Here is an 18,353-nt window from a genome sequence, read left to right as displayed (position 1 = left end):
TATATATATATATATATATACATATATACGGGCCCTAGAGGGTACAAATGATTTTAGCGTGTAGATAGGGTCCCATAGGCTCCAGGGGGCTTGAAAGGGTTCAGGAGGCCCCAGAGTGTACGTGGGGTTGAGGGGGCCCCAGAGTGTACGTGGGGTCTCTTTAACCGCAGAGTACATGGGGCCCCAGAGGGTGCGGGCGCTTTGGTGGGGGCCCGTTCGGGGCCCCAAGAGACTTCTTTGTATTAGAAACCCCACACTCCTTTTGATGAAAGCAAAAAAGACAAAGGCAGGGGGAGATTCAGGAGTAGGCACGTGAGCACAAAGCAGATAGACAGAAACGGAGAGGAGACAGAGACAGATAAATACACCAGCGAGAAGAGACAAAAGGAGACGGACAGATACGGGGAAAGAGACAGTGAAATACAAGTAGATAAGACAGTGGGGGATTTGTAATGCAGGGAGACAGAGAAGAGCAATGCGACCAGAATACACGGAGGGACAAACGGAGACCGAGGGACTCAGCACAAAGAGAATACGAGAGAAAAAACATTTAGACAAAAACATACGAACAACAAAAATAATAAAAGCAAGACAAGCAAATCAGGGCAGACGGGTAGATGAAAGAAGACAGATAAAAGTCGATTGAAACAAACACAAGCAAACCGAGAGGATGGGGACAGCAAAACGAAGAGACACAAAAACCCAAAGAGAGACACTGAAGGCTACAGACCGACAGTGAGACAAATACACAAGCACAAGGAGACTGGAGACACTGAAGGCTACAGACCGACAGTGAGACAAATACACAACCACAGGGAGACTGGATATAAGGGCGAGGATAAAGAGAGGAGCACCTTGCGAGATAAGCAGAGCTGCAAAGGAAGACAAAAAAGGACAGAGGCGAGCCAACAACACTGCAGCGGCGGAGGAAGAAATGAAGTATCTTTCCATTACCCTTGTCTACTAGACAAATTCGGCGTATAAAGAATGGAATTATTTCTATGTAAATTTGTCTGAAGTGATGTTCCCCCTAGAACACTAAGTGAATTGCATTCTCTCATCAAACTTGTCTCATTATTTATGTTTCAAATACATTGTCTTCCTAAATATTAAGTCATTGCTTATGTAGTTAAATAAATTTTCTTTCGTTTGCCTGCATTCACCAAGAACATTAGCAGTTCAGGGCCCCCTGAGGGCCCCAACCCACAGTTAGTTGCAGACACTGCGACCTGAACGCCTAAGGGGCCCCCACAAGTATCCTTATGATAGGGGCCCTAAAGAAGGGGCCCCACAAGGGCCCTCTGCGGTTTCCTGACAATATCCTACCCAACCTGAAGTGCCCCCTACCCTGAAAGGGTCCGCCTACCCCCTAAGGGGGCCCCTTTTCCGCTGTATGGGGGCCCCGTACCCTCTAGGGGGGCCCCCTACAGGGCGGAGGCTCCAAAGGAGAGTACCCCAGCGAAAGGGCTCCCTCTCACTTCAAGAAGACAACAAAAAGGGAACAACCACCCAAGGAAACCCTTCCCACTGCGGGAGCGTTGGGGGACCCAAGTGGGCTTCTGCGGACGTGGGCGTGCGTGGTGTCCTTATATATATGCATATATATATATATATATATATATGTAGGTAATAATGATTCAGACAATAGATATATGCGCTTGCATATATGCATTTACATTACATATATATGAATATATTTGTAGTTGTACATAATGCCTAGGGCTTATGGGGTTTAGATGTCCATGAGGATGGCGAGGGGTTCCGCTAGTTTGAGAACATTTGCCTCTAAAATATCTTCTGCTGCCTCTCGTAGTCTTTGTTGCTGCAGCTCTGAGTCCGCTAGGCACTGCGTCCTTTATAAAGGGAAGAAGACAAAAGAATACAAATAAAAATATAATATTTAAATGTGAGTAAAGTAATGCTAATAAACAGATGCAAGGCAGCCAATAGAAGTAAATGCATATGCGCAAATACAAATAAACATATACTAATAAACAAATACAAACAAATGCAAACAAGCAAAAACAAACATATATATATATATATATATAGACATACGCAGATACAAAAATACAAATAAACAAACGCAAACAAATGCACATAAAAAAATAAGTGAATAAAAATACAAATAAAGCGAAGACAACGTAGAAGAAGTATTTGAGAACGAAAGGAACAAAGACAGAAAAATAAACAGATACAACAAACGAAGACAGCGAAAGAGACGGGAAGAGAATGGAGAAGAAAGACAAATACAGAGACCGACGTACAAATACAAGCTAATAGAGGACTACTCCTCTATCCGAGACAAACGGAGAGAGGGTGGCAAGAGCAGAGACAGAGACAAAGAAGAGACAGCACGCCCTGAAGAGGAAGCTGCAGCAAGTAAAGTAAAGCACCTGCATCGTAGCTGAGCGAGCTGCTGCGCCTCGGCCCTCTTCCGCTCCAGCAGATTCAAAGCTGCTTTTAATATACACTGCAGAACCTGCTGCTGTGTGTCTTCGCTGCTGCAGCGAATCACCAGCGCATGCTTAGAAGACATCGAAGTGCAGCTCGCAGGAAGGCGGTCCTGAACGCCAAAGCCAGCGGACTCACCACCTTACCTCTCCACAACCCGCACCCGACTAGCTAGCCAGCTAGCTAGCTAGCTGGGTAAACACCGCCACCGCCAGGGAAATAGAGAGGCAGCGGCAGACGCAGTATTTCCCAGAAAAACAGCAACACGCAAAGCGCTGCAACCCCCTCGTTTCTGTTGTGTTTATAGTTGCTATATTTGCATTTAATTCATTTTTACTTCTTTCGTAGGACGTGCTTATTTGCACATCTTTTATTTGTATATGCAGATCCAACCCGCTCGCTACTCATCCAGCTAGCTAGCTGGCTAGCTAGCCGGCTAGCTAGCCGGCCAGCTAGCTGGCTAGTTAGCTGGCTAGTTGGCTCGCTAGCTAGATACATTTAGGGCCGGCCAGTGCATCCTCACCGACTCATGGAAACGCGCGAACCCAGCTAGCGCGAGAGAATACATGGCCTGACGAGCACCGCTTGGCGGCAGCAAACAGCCGTCCGCAATCTGCAGCAGCAAGGCGCAGCAGCAGCAGCAGCAGCAGCAAGGCGCAGCAGCAGCAGCAGCAAGGCGCAGCAGCAGCAGCAGCAAGGCGCAGCAGCAGCAGCTCCGTGGATCCGAACAGCAAAACGCCCAGCAGTAGCATCAGCTGTAGCAGCACACAAATCAGCCCAGGGAGAAACGCGAGCAGCAGCAGCACCAGCAGCAGCACCGGCACCAGCTCCTAGAACCCAACCAGATAGAAAAAGCAGCAGCAGCAACCACACCAGCAGCAGCAGCCAGCGCATCAAAAGAAGCAAGCACATCAGCAGCAGGAGGGCATCAGCAAGCCGCGAATGCAGCAAACGAAAAGGAGAGGAAGAAGCAGAAAAAAACGCGATCAAATAAACAACTAAACACAAGGAAAAGGAAACAAAGCAAAACAAATAAATACCCGCATCGATTGATGTGTTTGTCTGCTCTACGCACTGCGCCTCCGTTCATATGCAGACAAGAAAGAGCAAAAGCCACCCAACAGTATGAATGTAAAGCAGAGAAGGACAAAACTAAATAAAACGAAATAAAATAATAATAAAGCAAAAAAACAAGAAAAAATAGAACAAAAAGCCATTACCATCTGTTCATCAAAAAACACAGAAGAAGCCCCAGGACAGTCTCCTGCACTCGTTAGCCGCCTCCAAACACGCGCAGCCTTGGGGCCGCAGCGCGCCAACACGGCCCTGAGCAGCAGCAGCACCAGCAGCAGCGGCAGCATCCCTTGCATGCATGTGAGCGCTGCCCTCCGCGGCAGCAGCAGCAGCATCCAACCGAAATGCATGCGAGCACTGCCCTGACTGCAGCAGCAGCAGCAGCACCTGCAGCGGTGCATGCATGCCAAGGAGCTCGCAGCAGCAGCAGCAAAGCAACAGCAAAACAGATGCTTGAAGGAGAAGAGTAGAAGGGGGCAAAGCAGCAGACGCTGCAGCACGGCCAGTGGGCGCCTCCAGCTTCATGTAGAAATATTTGCAGCTATAAACCATTTTGTTCATTGGCTACTGAATATAATTATGCAAATAAACATCTCGGCAACAGCTGCCGAGATGTCTCTCGATGTCGAGCAGCTGCCGCAGCAACAGCAAACGCAAGCAGCAGCAGCAACTGCAGAAGCAGCAGCAAGGCTCTGCTAGTGCAGCACGTACTCGCTTAAGATGCGCCGCTGCATGAGGGCCTTTATCTGCTGCCAATCCAGCCTATACGCTGCCTGTCCATCTGCGCCACAGAGCAGCAGCACCAGCAGCAGGAACAGCAGAGTAACAACACAGCAGCAACAACAGCGGGGCCGCCAGCTTAATCCGAAACCCTAAACCCTCAGTTGAACATCAACTCAATTGCACTCCAAGTATCTGCATGCATCGTGTGTTGGGTTTCTTCCCCAGGTTTAGGGCTTAGGGTTTGGGATCGGGGATTTAGGGTTTAGGGTTTGCCTTTCATTGTAGTAGCCAAAAGACGGTCTGGATGCTTTGTCAGGCCATCAAGGAGCCGAATGAGCTGCGACTTCTGTACAGACACCCGAGACGCCTGCTGCTGCTGCTGCTGCTGCTGCAGTTGTGCATTCACCCCTGCCTCCAGTGCGTCGAACGTCAGCCACTCTGCGCGTTTGAGCACGCAAATTCACGCTCAACCTCAACAACAGTTGCAGCAGCAGTAGCAAGAGCAGCGGCAGCAATAGCCGCTGCAGCAGCGAGATCCGCTGTAGCAGCAGCAACATCCGTTGCACCAGCAGGAGCAGCGAGATTCACAGCAGCAACAGCAGCAGCGGAATGGGTAAGCCTGTCCCTACTGCAGTGTACGTCCAGTCGTGCATTGTTCTGTGGCTCGTCTGCTGCCCACTGCTGCTGCTGATGCGGCTTCAGCCGAACGGCCTGCAGCAGAGCTGCTGTCGTCGCCTGGACCAGCCGAGTGTCTCCAACGCGCGCCACTACAAACTGCTTCACTGCCTGCAGCAGCAGCAGCAATATCAGCAGCAGCAGTAGCAGTATCAGCGCTCGTTAGCCACGCAGCAGAGCGCAGTGACAACAACTACCCCACAGCAGCAAGGCGCCCTGCTTCAACACCAGCATCTGCAGCAGTAGCAGCAGCAGTCTTCAATGCAGCAGCAGCAAAATAAGACACGTCTCCGTACCTTTTTGCAGAGCAGCAGCGATATAAGGGGGATGTTCACTTGAAAGGGCACTCGCTGCTGCTGCAGCCGAGACACCAGACTGTCCATCAGCTGCTGCTGCTTCTGCGCGTGTCTTGTGCTGCTGCTGCCGCTGCTAACTCCGCCTTGCGGGCTCGTCTTCCGCGCCTTCGCTGCAGGGTCTCCCTCATCTAAAAGCAACGGACACAGTTGGAGCAGCAGCAGCAGCAGCGGCAACCGCAGCAGCAGCCGCAGTAACGGAATGGATTCTCAAGCTGTAGCCCGCATGGCACAGAAACAACACCCGCAGCAGCAGCAACACCCGCAGCAACAGCAATGTCAACAACAGCAGCAACACTCGCAGCCGCAGCAGCAGCCACTGAGAGCTGCGCCAGTACGGACCCAGCATCATCAAGAGAAATCCGGGGAGGCCTCCGCTTTCTTCTCCCTCTTCGCCATCTGAGTCTTCAGCGGTGTACGCCTGAGACGTACATACACTCGAGAAGAAACGCGGTAAGCACGGTAAGTGCCCCCCATCAGCAGCAGAAGCAGCAGCGCATGCCGCAGGAGTATCAACAGCAAAAAACAGCAACAGTAGCAGCAGCAGCCTTTGCCACTGTTCCTCCTGCTGTTGCATCTTCAATGCAGCAACTGCAGCAGCAGCTGCTGATGAGCCTACCGGGACGTCAGCTGTCTTTGAGGGCAGTCTTCTCATAGCTGCCTTTGGCTCTGCTTTGCGTTTGCGCCCAGTAGGCAGCTGCTGGTGCTGCTGCTGGCCTTGCTGCTGCTCCTGCTGCTGCACCGACGGTATGGGGTGCTCGCACTGAATAAGGAATGCGTTCGAGACCAGCTCCAAGAAGCAGCGCTGCAGCTCCTGCTGCCGCTGCCGGCTCTGCTGCTGCGATGCTGCAGCAACTTCCTCATCCTGGTTTGCATCTGCAGCAAATGCAGCAACAGCAACAGCAGCAGCACGCATGCACACAGCCATCAGCATCCCCAGCACTCAACAGGAGATCAAAGGAGCAGCAGCAGCAGCACTGCCTGCAGCAGCAGCACATACAGCACTTACAGCAACAGCAGCAGAAACAGCGTCTGCAACAACAGCAGCAACAACGGTAGCAGCACCCGCACCACCAGCAGCCGAAGCATCAGCAACTCCCGATGAAGCGGGCAGCAGTGGCTACACAAGCAGCAGCAGCAGCAGCAACCACACAACCGGCAGCAGCAGCAGCAGCAGCAGCAAACCCACATGGATCAGCTAGGGCTAGGGCGACGGCGTCTTGCATACACACACGGCCTGCCTTAAAGACCTGTAGCAGCAGCAGCCGCGCGTTGCTGCCCAGCAGCTCTTCAGTGATAGCAGCAAAAGCTGGGAACCGTAGCAGCGCTAGGGCTGCATGCACGTTGAGGCTGTAGCGCACACCGCCGTGCGGCTGGGGAGCAACAGCACTGTTGCTGCTGCTACTGCTGCTGGCGCTGTTGCTGGCGCTGTTGCTGCTCCCAGCTGGCCCACGGCGAGACGCCTCCTGCTGCCGGTGCGACGCTGCTGCGTCGACGTGCGCAGATGCTGCTGCTGCTGCTCCTGTTGCTGCTGTTGCTGCTGCAGGCCCAGCAGCACCGCCTATTGGGGTTATGGGCGTACAGTGCAGCAGATTATGCTGCAGCAGAACGAGGAGTGCGTTTCTGAGTTTGCAGTATTCTTCATCTCTCCCCTGCTGAAGATGTGCTGCTGCTGCTGCGGACTTCGCAGCAGCAGCCGATGTCCTGGGGCCTCCTGTGGCTGCGCTGTTGCTGGACAGCAGCAAATCCCTCAGCTCTAAGAAGGTGAGGCTGCGACACAGCAGCAGCTGCCGCCCCACAGCGGCTACATAAGGGCCAAAGGCGTCCTGCAGCAAAGCGCAGGCCAGGTTCACTTCGCTGGATTGCATGATGCCGCTGCTGCTGCTAGTGCTGACTGCGCAGTTGTTGCAGGTGTTGCTGCTGCTGCAGCTGGTCGAGTTCGCGTGAATGCAGGTCCTGCTGCAGCCCTTGCTGCTGCTGCACCTGTCCTGCAGCGCGTGCTGATGCGGTAGTCGCTGCTGCTGCTGCCTCCGCGGCCTTCTCTACTATGGCCAAGAGTGCTGCTCCTGCTCCGCTTACTGCTGCTATCGGTGCTGGTGCTCCTGCTTGCTTGCTGCAGTTGCTGTTGCTGCTGCCGCTGCCGCTGCTGCTGCTGCTGTTGCTCTTGCTGCTGCTGCTGCTGCTGACAGTCCCAATCGGTGTTGTGGGGTGTCGAGTGTCTCGACACCCCACAATCTTGCAAGCAGCTTTCTGCCGCTCTATCCCCCTACTCGTCGTGCTGCTGGTTCTGCTGTTTTGTATGCCGGTATTGCTGCTGTTGCTGTTGCAGAGCAGCAGCAGCTGTCGCCCGAGTGCGCATTGGGTTTCAGTGCTGCCTGCGACTTCCGCAGCTACAGTGTCCGTACGCACTGTTGCTGCTGCTCCCCCAACTCCCGCTGCTGCTGCTGCAGCGGCAGTTGCTGTTGCTGCTATGGGGGTAGCAGCGCTACTGAGGAGTACTGCGTCAAGGACTCAGCGCCGCTGACGCCTTCCTGTTGATGCTGTTGCTGTTCGTGTTGCTGCGAGTGCTGTTGGCTTACCGCTAATCCTGCTGCTGCATTAGCTGCAGAATGTTCTGCAGCTTCCTTCTGCGGTTGCAGCTTTTGCTTAGGCCCCTGCTGCAGTTGCTGCAGCTGCTGCTGCCGCCGCTGCGGCCCGTTCAGCAGCTACTTCGTGTTGCAAGGAATTGTACGTGAGTTGTTGCTGCAGCAGCAAATTGATTCTATTATTCAGTGTCGACAGCAACAAAACCTAAAAAAGGCCAGGTCCCTGTGGGGCCCCTGGGTACCCGTGGGGCCCCCCGGGTCCCCTCTCGGAGTTGCTGCAGCAACTACAGCAGCTGCAGCACACGGCTTGCTGCTGCAGCAACAGCAAAGAAACCACTGCAGTATCTTTTTACTTTTGACGTAGAAAGGCTTCGCTGGCTTGCCGATGTAGCAGCAGCGACACCGCCGCAGCAGCAGCAGCAGCAGCAGCCGACAGTAGCAGCAGTGGGAGAAGCTGCAGCCACACAACACGAAGCAGCTGTAGAAAAGGCGACAGTGCTGCTCACAGCAGGAGCAGGAGCAGCAAACTAACAACGGCAGCAGCAGTCTCCAAACGGGGGCCGCAGCAGGAGTAATAGCAGCAGCGCGAGCAGCAGCAGCATGCGCTGCAACACCAGCGACTTCAGCAGGAGCAGGAGCAATCTGTAGCACGAGCATCAACAGCAACAGCCACTAGCACAGCAGCGGCACCCTCAGCAGCAGCTGGGGCAGGAGGAAGAGCAGCGGCAGCAGCAGCAAACCGATAGCAGCTGCTGCTGCTAGCGGCAGCACAGAAATGGGGGGCGATTTCATCATAGGCTGTGTAGGAAAACCCTCGGCGGGTAGGCGCAGCAGGCACATTTCTACCGAGGCGCTGGGGCTTCGGGTTTAGGGTTTAGGGTTTAGGGTTGTTGCGTGGCTGCTGGAGATAGTCACCTATTTGCTGTTGTTTTCGCGCGCGTTTTCTTCGCATTTTGTCTGTAGCTGAGTCTATAAGCAAGCCACTGTGGGTCAATCGAGGGTTTAGGGCTAAGGGTTAAGGGTTTAGGATTTGCTCAGGGAAAAGCACGTTTTTTAATGCCGCTACGGAGGGTTCTTCTGCAAAGGTCGGCAATTACCCCTTTACAACCATAAACCCCAATGAAGGCATCGCCTACTACGTTACAGAATGCCCCTGCAAGAAGTGCGCCGCTGCTGTTGCTGTTGCTGCTGCTAGTGTTGGTGCTGCTGCTGCTGCTTGTGTTGGTGATGCTGCTGCTGCTCATGTTGGCGCTGCTACTGCTAATGTTGGTGGTTTTGCTGCGATTTCCTCTCTGGTGCACGCTACCGTTATTGTTACTTCACATCTTCATTTGCTGCTGCTGCTTCCGCTGTTGCTGCTGCGATATCCACACGATTTCTGGATCTTTCCTTTTCATGTCGCTTGTCTCGACGCTACCATTCCCCCCGCTGCTGCTTTTGCTGCTGCTGTTTCTGCTGCTGCTGCTGCTGCTGCAGGTACGGGGTTGGGTGCAGCCCCCGTTATGGGCGTTGTGTGGGGGGTCGTCGGCATATCCCAGTGCGTCTGCTGGATGTTGCGGGGTTAATACCAGGGGCGAGCGAAGGGAGAGGCTTAGGCTGCAAATTTTTAGATGACTTGCGTGTTGCTGATGTGCTGCTGCACATCATTGATATATCCGGAACAACCAATGAAAAGGTAAGAAACCACATGAACACAAACTTTAACTACCCTCTTCCAGCTGCAGCAGATGGTGCCGATGCTGGTGATGAGCTGTTGCTGCGAAAGTTCATGCTCATGCTGCTGCGGATGCAGCTACTGATGCGGATGCTGCGGTTGCTGCTCCTGCTGCTGATGGTGCTGCTGTTGCTGCATGGGCTGACGCCGCGGTTGCTACTGCTGCTGTTGCTGCTTTGTGCTCGACTTGCGGATGCTGGTGCTGGAGGGGTTGGGGATGGGGCTGCGGCTGGTGGTGCTGCAGATACTGCTGCCCCTGATGCTTGCGCTGCTGCTGCTGGTGCTGCTGTTGGTTTTGCAGTCTTCCTTGTTTCCCTTTGTGCTTCTCTCTTTCCTGCTGCTGCTGCTGCCGCCGCTGCCGCTTCTGCACATCTGTTTCTGCTGCTGTTGCATTTGCTTTGCGTCTGCTATTTTGCCGCTTCTGCTCGTGCTGCTGGTGCTGGCTCTGCTTCGACGGCTCCTGCTGCTGCTACTGCTGCTGCTGCTGCGGGCCCTGTTTCCACGGCTCCTGCTGCTGCTGCTGCTGCAGGGTGAAACCACTTCGGGGTACGACCCTAGCGCCGATCACGAGTGGCTGTTGGGCGAAGTTCAGCTTTGGATTTTTAAAAACATTTGGAGCAAATGGTCCTCTGTGGCGCGCAGGCATGCTGCAGCAAACAGGTAATATATCTTTGTGCATGCAGCAGCAAGCACGTAATATATCTTTATGCATACAGCAGGTGACACGTAATATATCTGTAGCCATTCAGCAGCAAATAAGTAGTATATCTGTAGCCATGCAGCAGCAAACAGGTAATATGTCTGTAGCCATACAGCATCAAAAAGGGGATGTCTCTTCGCCTCAACACGCACCAATACAACACCCCTCACCACTGTCCCGAAAAACCCTAGACGTTCTTCTACCTGCTGCTGCTACTGCTATCTATGCTGCTGTTGCTGCTTGCTGCTGCTATTTCGGGGATGACGAATGCAAAACGACAGAGCTGCGCTTGCTGCTACTGCTGCTGTTGCTGTTGGTTTGCTGCTCCTGCAGCTCGCTGCTGGAAACATTCTCCGCGCAGTTCAGCGGCTACGGAGCTCCACAGTCGCTGGTGGCAACTGTGCTGCAGGAGCTGCAGCGCACCAGGCGGGCGCGCAGCCAGGCGGTTCAGGCAGCAGCAGCAGCAGCAACACAAGCAGCAGCAGCAGCGGGACTCCAACCAGCAGCAGCATCACCCACAGATGACGCCTCGCTTATCCCCGAGGACCTCACAAAGTGGACGGCAGATGATGCCATGGAGCTGGTGAAGCGTAACCCTAAACCCTAAACCCTAAGCTGTTTAGTTCTAGCTTCGTGGTGGGGGTTTGAATTGCTTCGCGCAGTTCAGGGTGTTTAAGGGTTCGGGCTTGGGGTTGAGGGTTTGGGGCTGGGCACTTATCCTCCAGGGTTTACGGTTTAGGGTTTAGGGTTTTGAGTTCACATGTTTGTATCTGCAGGTCAAGACGTTCGTGAAGATTCGTTTTCCTTTTGTTTTGGTCCTCAACAAGTGCGACGCGGTGAGTCGACCTTGCGATGGGGATCGGGATCGCGATCAGGATCGGCAGTTGGGATCGCTGTTGCGGCCCTCTAATATGGGGTAGTGAATTTGAGGGGCAAGGAACCGGATCGAGGGGTCGGGGTGGGGGGATCTAGATTGGGATAGGGATTGGATCGGGGGATCTGGATCGGGATGGGGACCGGATGTTTGTGGGGTTTTCCTAAGGGCGGGGACGTCGACAAAAATGTGCTGCGATTTTCATCGAAATTTCGGGATAGTCCTCTCGTGTTGACAAGTGCTTTGGCGGAGTGTTTTCTGCAAAAGCTGCAGCAGCAGGTGGGGCCCCCTTGAACCCTCAACCCTGTCTAGGCCTTCACTTTATGCCTTATTATGAGCAGTCCTAAGGTTTAGGGTTTAGGGCTTACGGGAAGGGGCTTTTGCCTCGCAACTCCCACTGAATGGATAGCGCTCTATACACGTGGCCAGCAAGGGCTGGAGGCGTATACCCTCAGCCCTAATCCTCGCGGGGCTGTGACTGGGGTCCAACAACTAGGCTTTAGGGTTTAGGGTTTAGGGTTTGTGGTGTGGATGCATAGAAGATGATCGCTTACGACGCATGCAGCGGCAGCGCATACTGCAGCGAAGATATAAAGGGTCCCGGCAGCAGCCGCCTGAAGGAGGAGCAGCGGGAGGCGATTAAAGTACTTAAGCCGATCGATCCCAAGGCCTTCCACAGGCTCGAGAAAGTGCGGGACCTCATGCTGTTCAGACACGGAAGCACCGGGATAGCAGAGGTAACCTGCTACTGCTGCTGGTGCTGCTCCTGAGGGTGCTGCTGCTGCTGGCGAGGGTGCTGCTTCTAGCTAAAGTGCTGCTGCTGCTGGCAAGGGTGCTGTTTCTGGCTGAAGTGGTGTTGTTGCTGCTGGCTAGGGTGTTGCTGTTGCTGGTGAGGCGGTTGCTTGTACTGCTGGTACTGCTGGTATTATTCTTACTATTGTTGGTGCTGCTGATGGTGCTGCTGCTGACAGCGCCGACTGGTGCTGAGAATGCTGCTGTTGGCAGTGTAGCTGCTGCTGCTGGAGTTGTTTTAGTTAATGCTGGTGGTGGAGCTCCTGCTGCCGCCTTCGCTCCTGAGGCTGCCCATATATAAATGTTCTGTTTTTTGCTGCTTCTGCTGCTGATGTCGGAGTGTGTTGTTGCTTCTGTTGCTGCTGCTGTTGCTGTGGATGGCAGAACGCATGCTGCTACAGGCAATGGTGTTGTTGTTGATGCTATTGAATTTGGATTTGTGCAGAACGTTTATTTTTTTGCGTATTGTACATAGTGGCTGTGGGATGTATGCACAATATATTGTATTTGTCTTGTATGTTTGCGTTTGTATTTTGTTTTGTTTTCTTTTCTTTTTGTGTGCTGCTGCATGCAAAGGCTCTACGCATTGCTGTTGAAGTGTTGGGGCAGCGCATTGCCGTTTATCCGGTGAAATCGCTGCAGCTCACAGCCACGGACAAAAAGGGACGCGGGCCTTTCATCGAATGTCTCCTCGTCAAAAAGGGAACCACGTCAGCAATATTATAAATAAGCACGTATATATATATATATATATATATGTATACATATATATTTTTTCGTGTACGCGCATGCATGTGTGTGTGCGTGTATATATATATATATATATATATATATATATATTTGTGTTCGCTTACTGTTATTTGTATGTATTGATATATATATATATATACATATATATTATATATATGTATTCATATATGTATTTTACAATATATCTAGCTGTGCGTGCATATTAATGCATGTATACATGTATTTGTACGTGTGTACGCATACATAGATACATGTATACATATGTATATATATATATATATAGAGAGAGAGAGAGAGAGAAAGTGACAGAGACCTGTCCAATTGTTGGAATAAATGGAGGTTCCCGGCATGTGTTTGCGTGCGCACACCAAGGCACGCGCCTCTCACGTTTCTCTGCCTATGCTTGCCTATGTGTATTTGCATTCATATATTTACATATATATATATGAGAATATTAACGTACAAGTGTATGCATGTAGATAGATATGCCACATGTGGTCATATATATATATATATTGTACATCCCCGTTGTACATTTTTGCCGTTAGCATTTCGATATGTCTGTTGGCGTAGAATCACTGAGTATGCAGCGCAAAGTACATCAATACAAGTAATGTGGAATTCCCTATGTTTATGCACAACATATAGGCATCGTTGCAATGCCATTCTCGTGTTCCTGTTCTTCTTGGTTTGTTTCCTTATTTGTTTATTTAACAGAATTGGAGACTTTGCTAGTCTACTACACCCAGCGATCGGCAGAAATTTTATTTCTGCAGAATTGCCAGACGGCCGCCGCATTGGAGCTGACGAGTTGCTGACAGAAGAATGCAACATCTTGCGAATCAATACCCAAAGAGCAGCAGAATAAACTACTTCCCCGAACTCCACTTAAACGCAAATTCATGCTACCTATATATGGCTTCTCAGCTATAGCTAGCTACAGCTAGCTACCTGAAGCTAGCTGGCTAGCCACAACTGCTTCGCAGGAGCTGGATCGCTGGAGCTAGCTGCCTGTAGCTGGCTCGGTGGAGTTACCTCGCCGGAGCTAGCTAGCTGTAGCTAGCTACAGCTAGCTGGTTCTCACGGCTACCTCGACCCTCTTCACGCAAACGCCTGCCACCACCACTTCGCTCCATGGAGCCCCAACGGGCAGCAATGCCGAAGGCAGCAGAAGCCAGCTAGCAACAGCTAGCTACAGGCAGCTACAGCTAGCTCCAGCTGGCTACAGCTACCTACAGTTAGTTCCAGCCGACTACAGCTAGCTAGAGCTACCTACAGTTAGCTCCATCTAGCTTCAGTTAGCAGGCCTCGGGCTGCACCGTGCTGCGGTGCTGCGCCTGCAATAAGTGCACTTCGCTGCTTCACAGCTGCAGCAAGGTGGAGGCCTTCCATAGGGCCAGGTGAACCTCAAATTTGCAGAAGGAAGGAGAGGCACGGCTAGTGCGGTTTCAGCTAGCTGTAGCTAGCTAGCTACAGCTAGCTCTTAACCGTTTCTTGTGGGGGTTGCTTTGGCTCCCAAACAATGAACGATAATAGGATATAAACCGCAGCAGCACGCGCGAGAGCGTGAATGCTTATTTCTCTCCTTTGTTATACCTGTTATTGTTTTTTCTGTGTTGAGGCGCAGCGACACCCCAAGCTGCAAACCCTAAACCCCGCAGGCATAACCCTAAACCCTAGGCAGCCATATGCGCTTATGCTTATGATGTGGCCTCCAAAGGGCGAAATGTTCTGCTCTTGCTTGTGAACACGTCTCTCCGTAGCAGCAATAATGTTTTTCCTTTGTCCGGTTGGCATGTTATCTTCTGAGGGGCGGGAAGTATTGATAAACACATACGGAATCACTGCAAGCATCAATGATAGGGGTTCATTGAAGCTTTGGCTTGCATGCGGGGTTTCTCCGTTGCAGCAGGCACTGCAGCAAACAAGGAACGCTGCAGCTGCAACTCATCAAGAAATGTTTGCTGCCCCTTCTCCCCAGCCCATCTGCAAGCCTTGCCCAGGGTGCATAACGACGAAAAGGGGGTTTATCAGCAGCTTGAGGGGAGCTCGTGTCTTGTATTTTTTATTTATTGTCTATGTCTTTGTCGTCTTCAGGTGCTCCCAACCCCCGCCCCCCCAAGCAAAAACTGCAACGAGGGTATAAAGCCTAGGGTGTAGGGTTTGCAGCGTTGGGTGTGGGGTATGCATCACAGGTTAGGGTTTAGCGTTTGTAGCTTAGGTTGTTACAAGATCACTTGAAAGACGCAAAGCGGAACAAGTTTAAATCACCATATTGGCAATTAGTACGGATGCATAAATAATAAACATATACATACATGCTTATATATATATGTATATATATATATATATATATATGCTTATTCTATATATGCTTATATATATATATATATATATGTATATATACATATATTTATTTATTTATACATATATATGTATATATATATATATACATATACATGTATATATATATATATATATGTATATATATATATATATATATATGTCAGCATATACAAGAGCACGGCATGCACGCACATGCAGATATATAGATGCGCAGAGACATAGATATAAGCACAAATAGCACCACGTTATCAGCTCGTGTATATTTGCCTGTAGGTATGTACTCACAAGAATAAGCATGTATATTAGCATATACACATTCAAGCATAATTTGTGCATGTAAACGCATACACATATACGCATGTACATAAATATGCATATATATATACGGTTTGAGACGTTTTAGTTGGGATTTTGCCACGAAGTCCTCACAAACGCTGCTGTACTGACCCCTAAATAGAAGAAGGTCAGAGGAAACAGAAAATACAAAATAAACGAAGACAATGGCAGCCCTGCAAATCGAGTTGAACCACCGGGGCCCCTCACGCCGCTATCTTTGTTTTATTCTCTGTTGATTTTTATTTTAATTGGATTTCAAAACTGTTTTTAGGGGAGGGAAGCTGTAGAAGAGACCTATCAGCAGCGACAGCAGCAGCAGCAGGTGCTGCTGCTGCTGGAGCTGCTACTTCTGCTGCTGCCGCCGCCGACGCTGCGTTGTGGGTGCCTAGGCGACTGGGGCTTCTGTCTGTATATATTTGTGGCATTTGTCTGTAATAATTGTGTTTCCTTTTCGCTTCTTCTTACATAATGAAGAAGGTGTGGTTTTATTGAAGATGCTGTTTTCTTGAATCTGTTACGAGTGCCCCAAACCGCTCGCTGCCGCCAGCGCATGCATGCGGGCAGCAGCAAATTGCTGCTTGTCAGCAGCAGAGCTGGTGCTGCACGAAAGCTTCTTTCCGAATGGCGTCTGTAGCGGCATTCTCAGTGGTTCCGCCAGCTGGCGCACTGCCCACGAGACCTAACTGGGGAGCAGCAAGAGCAGCAAGAGCAGCAGCAGCAACAACAACAACGGCACAAACTGCAACAGCGACGCATTGGCTATCATTCGATGAGGAGACTCTGCAGTACACAGGCTCAGCGGACGGGCTACCAACTCCGCTTCCCAGGGCTACCATAGGGCGCCCTGCTGGTTGGGGGGCTGCCGCTTGGTCAGACAGTGTAAACGACAGTGCTTCTGAATCAGAAGCTGCTGCAGCAGCAGGTGGCAAGGGACAGGTAGGGGCAGGGTCCCCTGAGAAGCCCAAAGGAGGCAGCAACAGGCGCCCCAGGCTGCTGGTGTTTGGCGGCTTTTTCTTAGGGGCGTTGCTCGTAGCAGGAGCTGCTGGGCGTTGGCTACAAGACGGAAGAGGGCAACTGCAGCAAGTGCCGGCGAGTGGGTGGCCCGAGCAGCAGCCGCAGCAGGAGCAGCAGGAGGAGCAGAAGGAACAGAAACAGGAGAAGAAGCAGAAGCAGAAGCCGGTGTTGACGCTGCAGCTGCAGAAGCCGGCTCGTACGAAGCCTCGTATGAAGCTAGACCACATTCCAAAGACTCCTTCTTTTGAAGAGCGTTTTCCTTACATTGGTTGGGTCCTACGTGGCGACGAGTTGCCTGTACAGCTGGACTATGACGCCGAGAGTATTACACTGTACGAGCAGAATTTTGCCGAAGCATTGCAGAGCGTAGAGCAGCGTTGGGAGAAAGCTACTAAGGTGACTCGCCGTGCATTTTCGCGGCATTTCTTGCCTACAGTTGGCGGGGGGTTCATTGTGCCTGCTCCTGTGGCATTATTCCAACGGCATTCGGAGGCTCTGAGGCTCATCGTTCGTCCGCGGGAGAGCGACAACACGAGGCTAAAGCAGGTCTATGCATTCCGTGTACAGCTGCTTGCTGCTGTCTGTACAAATGCAAGCGCAAGGCTAGATGCTCTCTCAAGGCTTGAACAGTTCTGCCATGCCAGCGGTGTAGGCTCGCAGCTCCTAGGCATCCGGACGTTTCCACTTGCTGCAGAAGAGGCTGCTGCTGCTGCAGGGGGGGCCCCCGGGGAGGGGTCAGTGTCGTTTAAGGAGTTCGTGAGTCTGCTAGGGGGACGGCTTGTTGCTTTAAAGGAGCGAGATGAAGATGAAAGCAACGCCCCTCGGGTGTCTAGGGAGCTGGCGGTTCGGCTTGCTAACGTCTTGCAGCGCGAGGATATGATGGCTGCACAGGCTCTGGAAAGCGTACAGATATTTCGTTATTTTTTAAACGAACTTGGGGAAGAATTTGCCTTTCCTGAAGCTGCAGATCCTGCTGCTGCTGCTGCTGCTTTCGGCTCTCGCTTCGGGCGGGAGGATCCTGGGAAGCGGCTTTCTGTTCCTTTCTCTCCGGGGCAGCGCCCCTTTCATTTGGGTGCATTTATGAAGGCTGTCTCTTTGCATGACGCTTGGGCTAGAGAATGCGTGATCTCAGCAGAGGCCGTGGCGGCGTGGGGAGAGCAATGGACAGATAAAGCAGTAGAGCAGCTGCTGCGTTCCCTGGAACGCAAGGACCAGCAACGCATACAAGAAAGACAGGCGTTAAAACAAGAAGCAGAAAATCTTGCAGACTGTCTTGAAAGCGCCGCAGGCGTACCCCTTCATGACCTATACACCCTGGCGGTTGCGCTGCTGTAGCATCGAGTAACAGATACCCAGCGGCACATATATACCCCAGTAGCCTAACAACAGCTGCAAGTGCTGGTGCAGCTGCAGCAACAGCAGCATCAACAGGTGCAGAAAGGGCGACAGCAGCAGCTACAGAAACAGCTGCAGGAACAGCAGAAGCTACAGCTGCAGCAACAGCTGTGGCTAGAGCTTTTCATGTGTATAGACAGCCTCCGTGGCGAGCTGTAGAGTTCGTTTTATCGTACTAGAAGTCTGCTGGCTGTCTACTAACTGCGGCTGACCGCAGGATTAATGCAGCCCCCAGCAATAAGAGCATTTGCTGGATCGCTGCACTGGATGCTTCACTATGTTCATTTGCTGCTTCGTGTTGTTCGTTTGCTGCTTCCTGTTGTTCTTTATGGGACAAACTCTGCCCTTTTTGCGTCTCCAGCGAGACAGCGGAGCGAGCAGCTCCAAGGGCTTTTGAAAGTAATACAATTTCATTATTATTTCAATAAGTTTCATTTGTGCTTTACTGGCATCATATGCATACGTATATATATATATATAATATATATACGTATATGTACTGTACTGGTTTACAATATTACTAACACTTTAGCTACTACTATATATAGTGCATATATATATATATATA

The 18,353-nt window shown here is 51.5% G+C and overlaps 3 protein-coding genes across 3 annotated transcripts; 2 read left to right on the top strand and 1 right to left on the bottom strand.

The window, feature by feature from the left end:
* Positions 1–1,732: 1,732 nt before the first annotated feature.
* EAH_00007410 (hypothetical protein, conserved) lies at positions 1,733–7,147 on the bottom strand (the record flags this gene model as incomplete). Its single annotated transcript, XM_013395847.1, has 10 exons — positions 1,733–1,846; positions 2,978–3,067; positions 3,675–3,780; positions 4,240–4,309; positions 4,549–4,689; positions 4,881–5,037; positions 5,223–5,410; positions 5,622–5,700; positions 5,899–6,155; positions 6,469–7,147. 10 exons carry the CDS (start codon positions 7,145–7,147, stop codon positions 1,733–1,735), a joined length of 1,881 nt encoding a protein of 626 aa, XP_013251301.1.
* A 1,492-nt stretch (positions 7,148–8,639) lies between these two features.
* On the top strand, positions 8,640–13,562 carry EAH_00007400 (GTP-binding protein, putative; the record flags this gene model as incomplete). The annotated part of the gene is made up of 7 exons (XM_013395846.1): positions 8,640–8,685; positions 9,341–9,401; positions 10,612–10,861; positions 11,055–11,114; positions 11,692–11,889; positions 12,521–12,654; positions 13,412–13,562. 7 exons carry the CDS (start codon positions 8,640–8,642, stop codon positions 13,560–13,562), a joined length of 900 nt encoding a protein of 299 aa, XP_013251300.1.
* Positions 13,563–15,997: 2,435 nt separating this feature from the next.
* Positions 15,998–17,725, top strand: EAH_00007390 (hypothetical protein, conserved; the record flags this gene model as incomplete). The annotated part of the gene is made up of 1 exon (XM_013395845.1): positions 15,998–17,725. One exon carries the CDS (start codon positions 15,998–16,000, stop codon positions 17,723–17,725), a length of 1,728 nt encoding a protein of 575 aa, XP_013251299.1.
* Positions 17,726–18,353: the final 628 nt, after the last annotated feature.

This window comes from Eimeria acervulina, genomic scaffold, assembly GCF_000499425.1.
Source record: "Eimeria acervulina Houghton genomic scaffold, Eah_scaff34, whole genome shotgun sequence".
Lineage (NCBI taxonomy): Eukaryota > Apicomplexa > Conoidasida > Eucoccidiorida > Eimeriidae > Eimeria > Eimeria acervulina.
The sequence above is the reverse complement of the archived record's forward strand: the minus strand, read 5'-3'. Positions and strand labels throughout refer to the sequence as shown.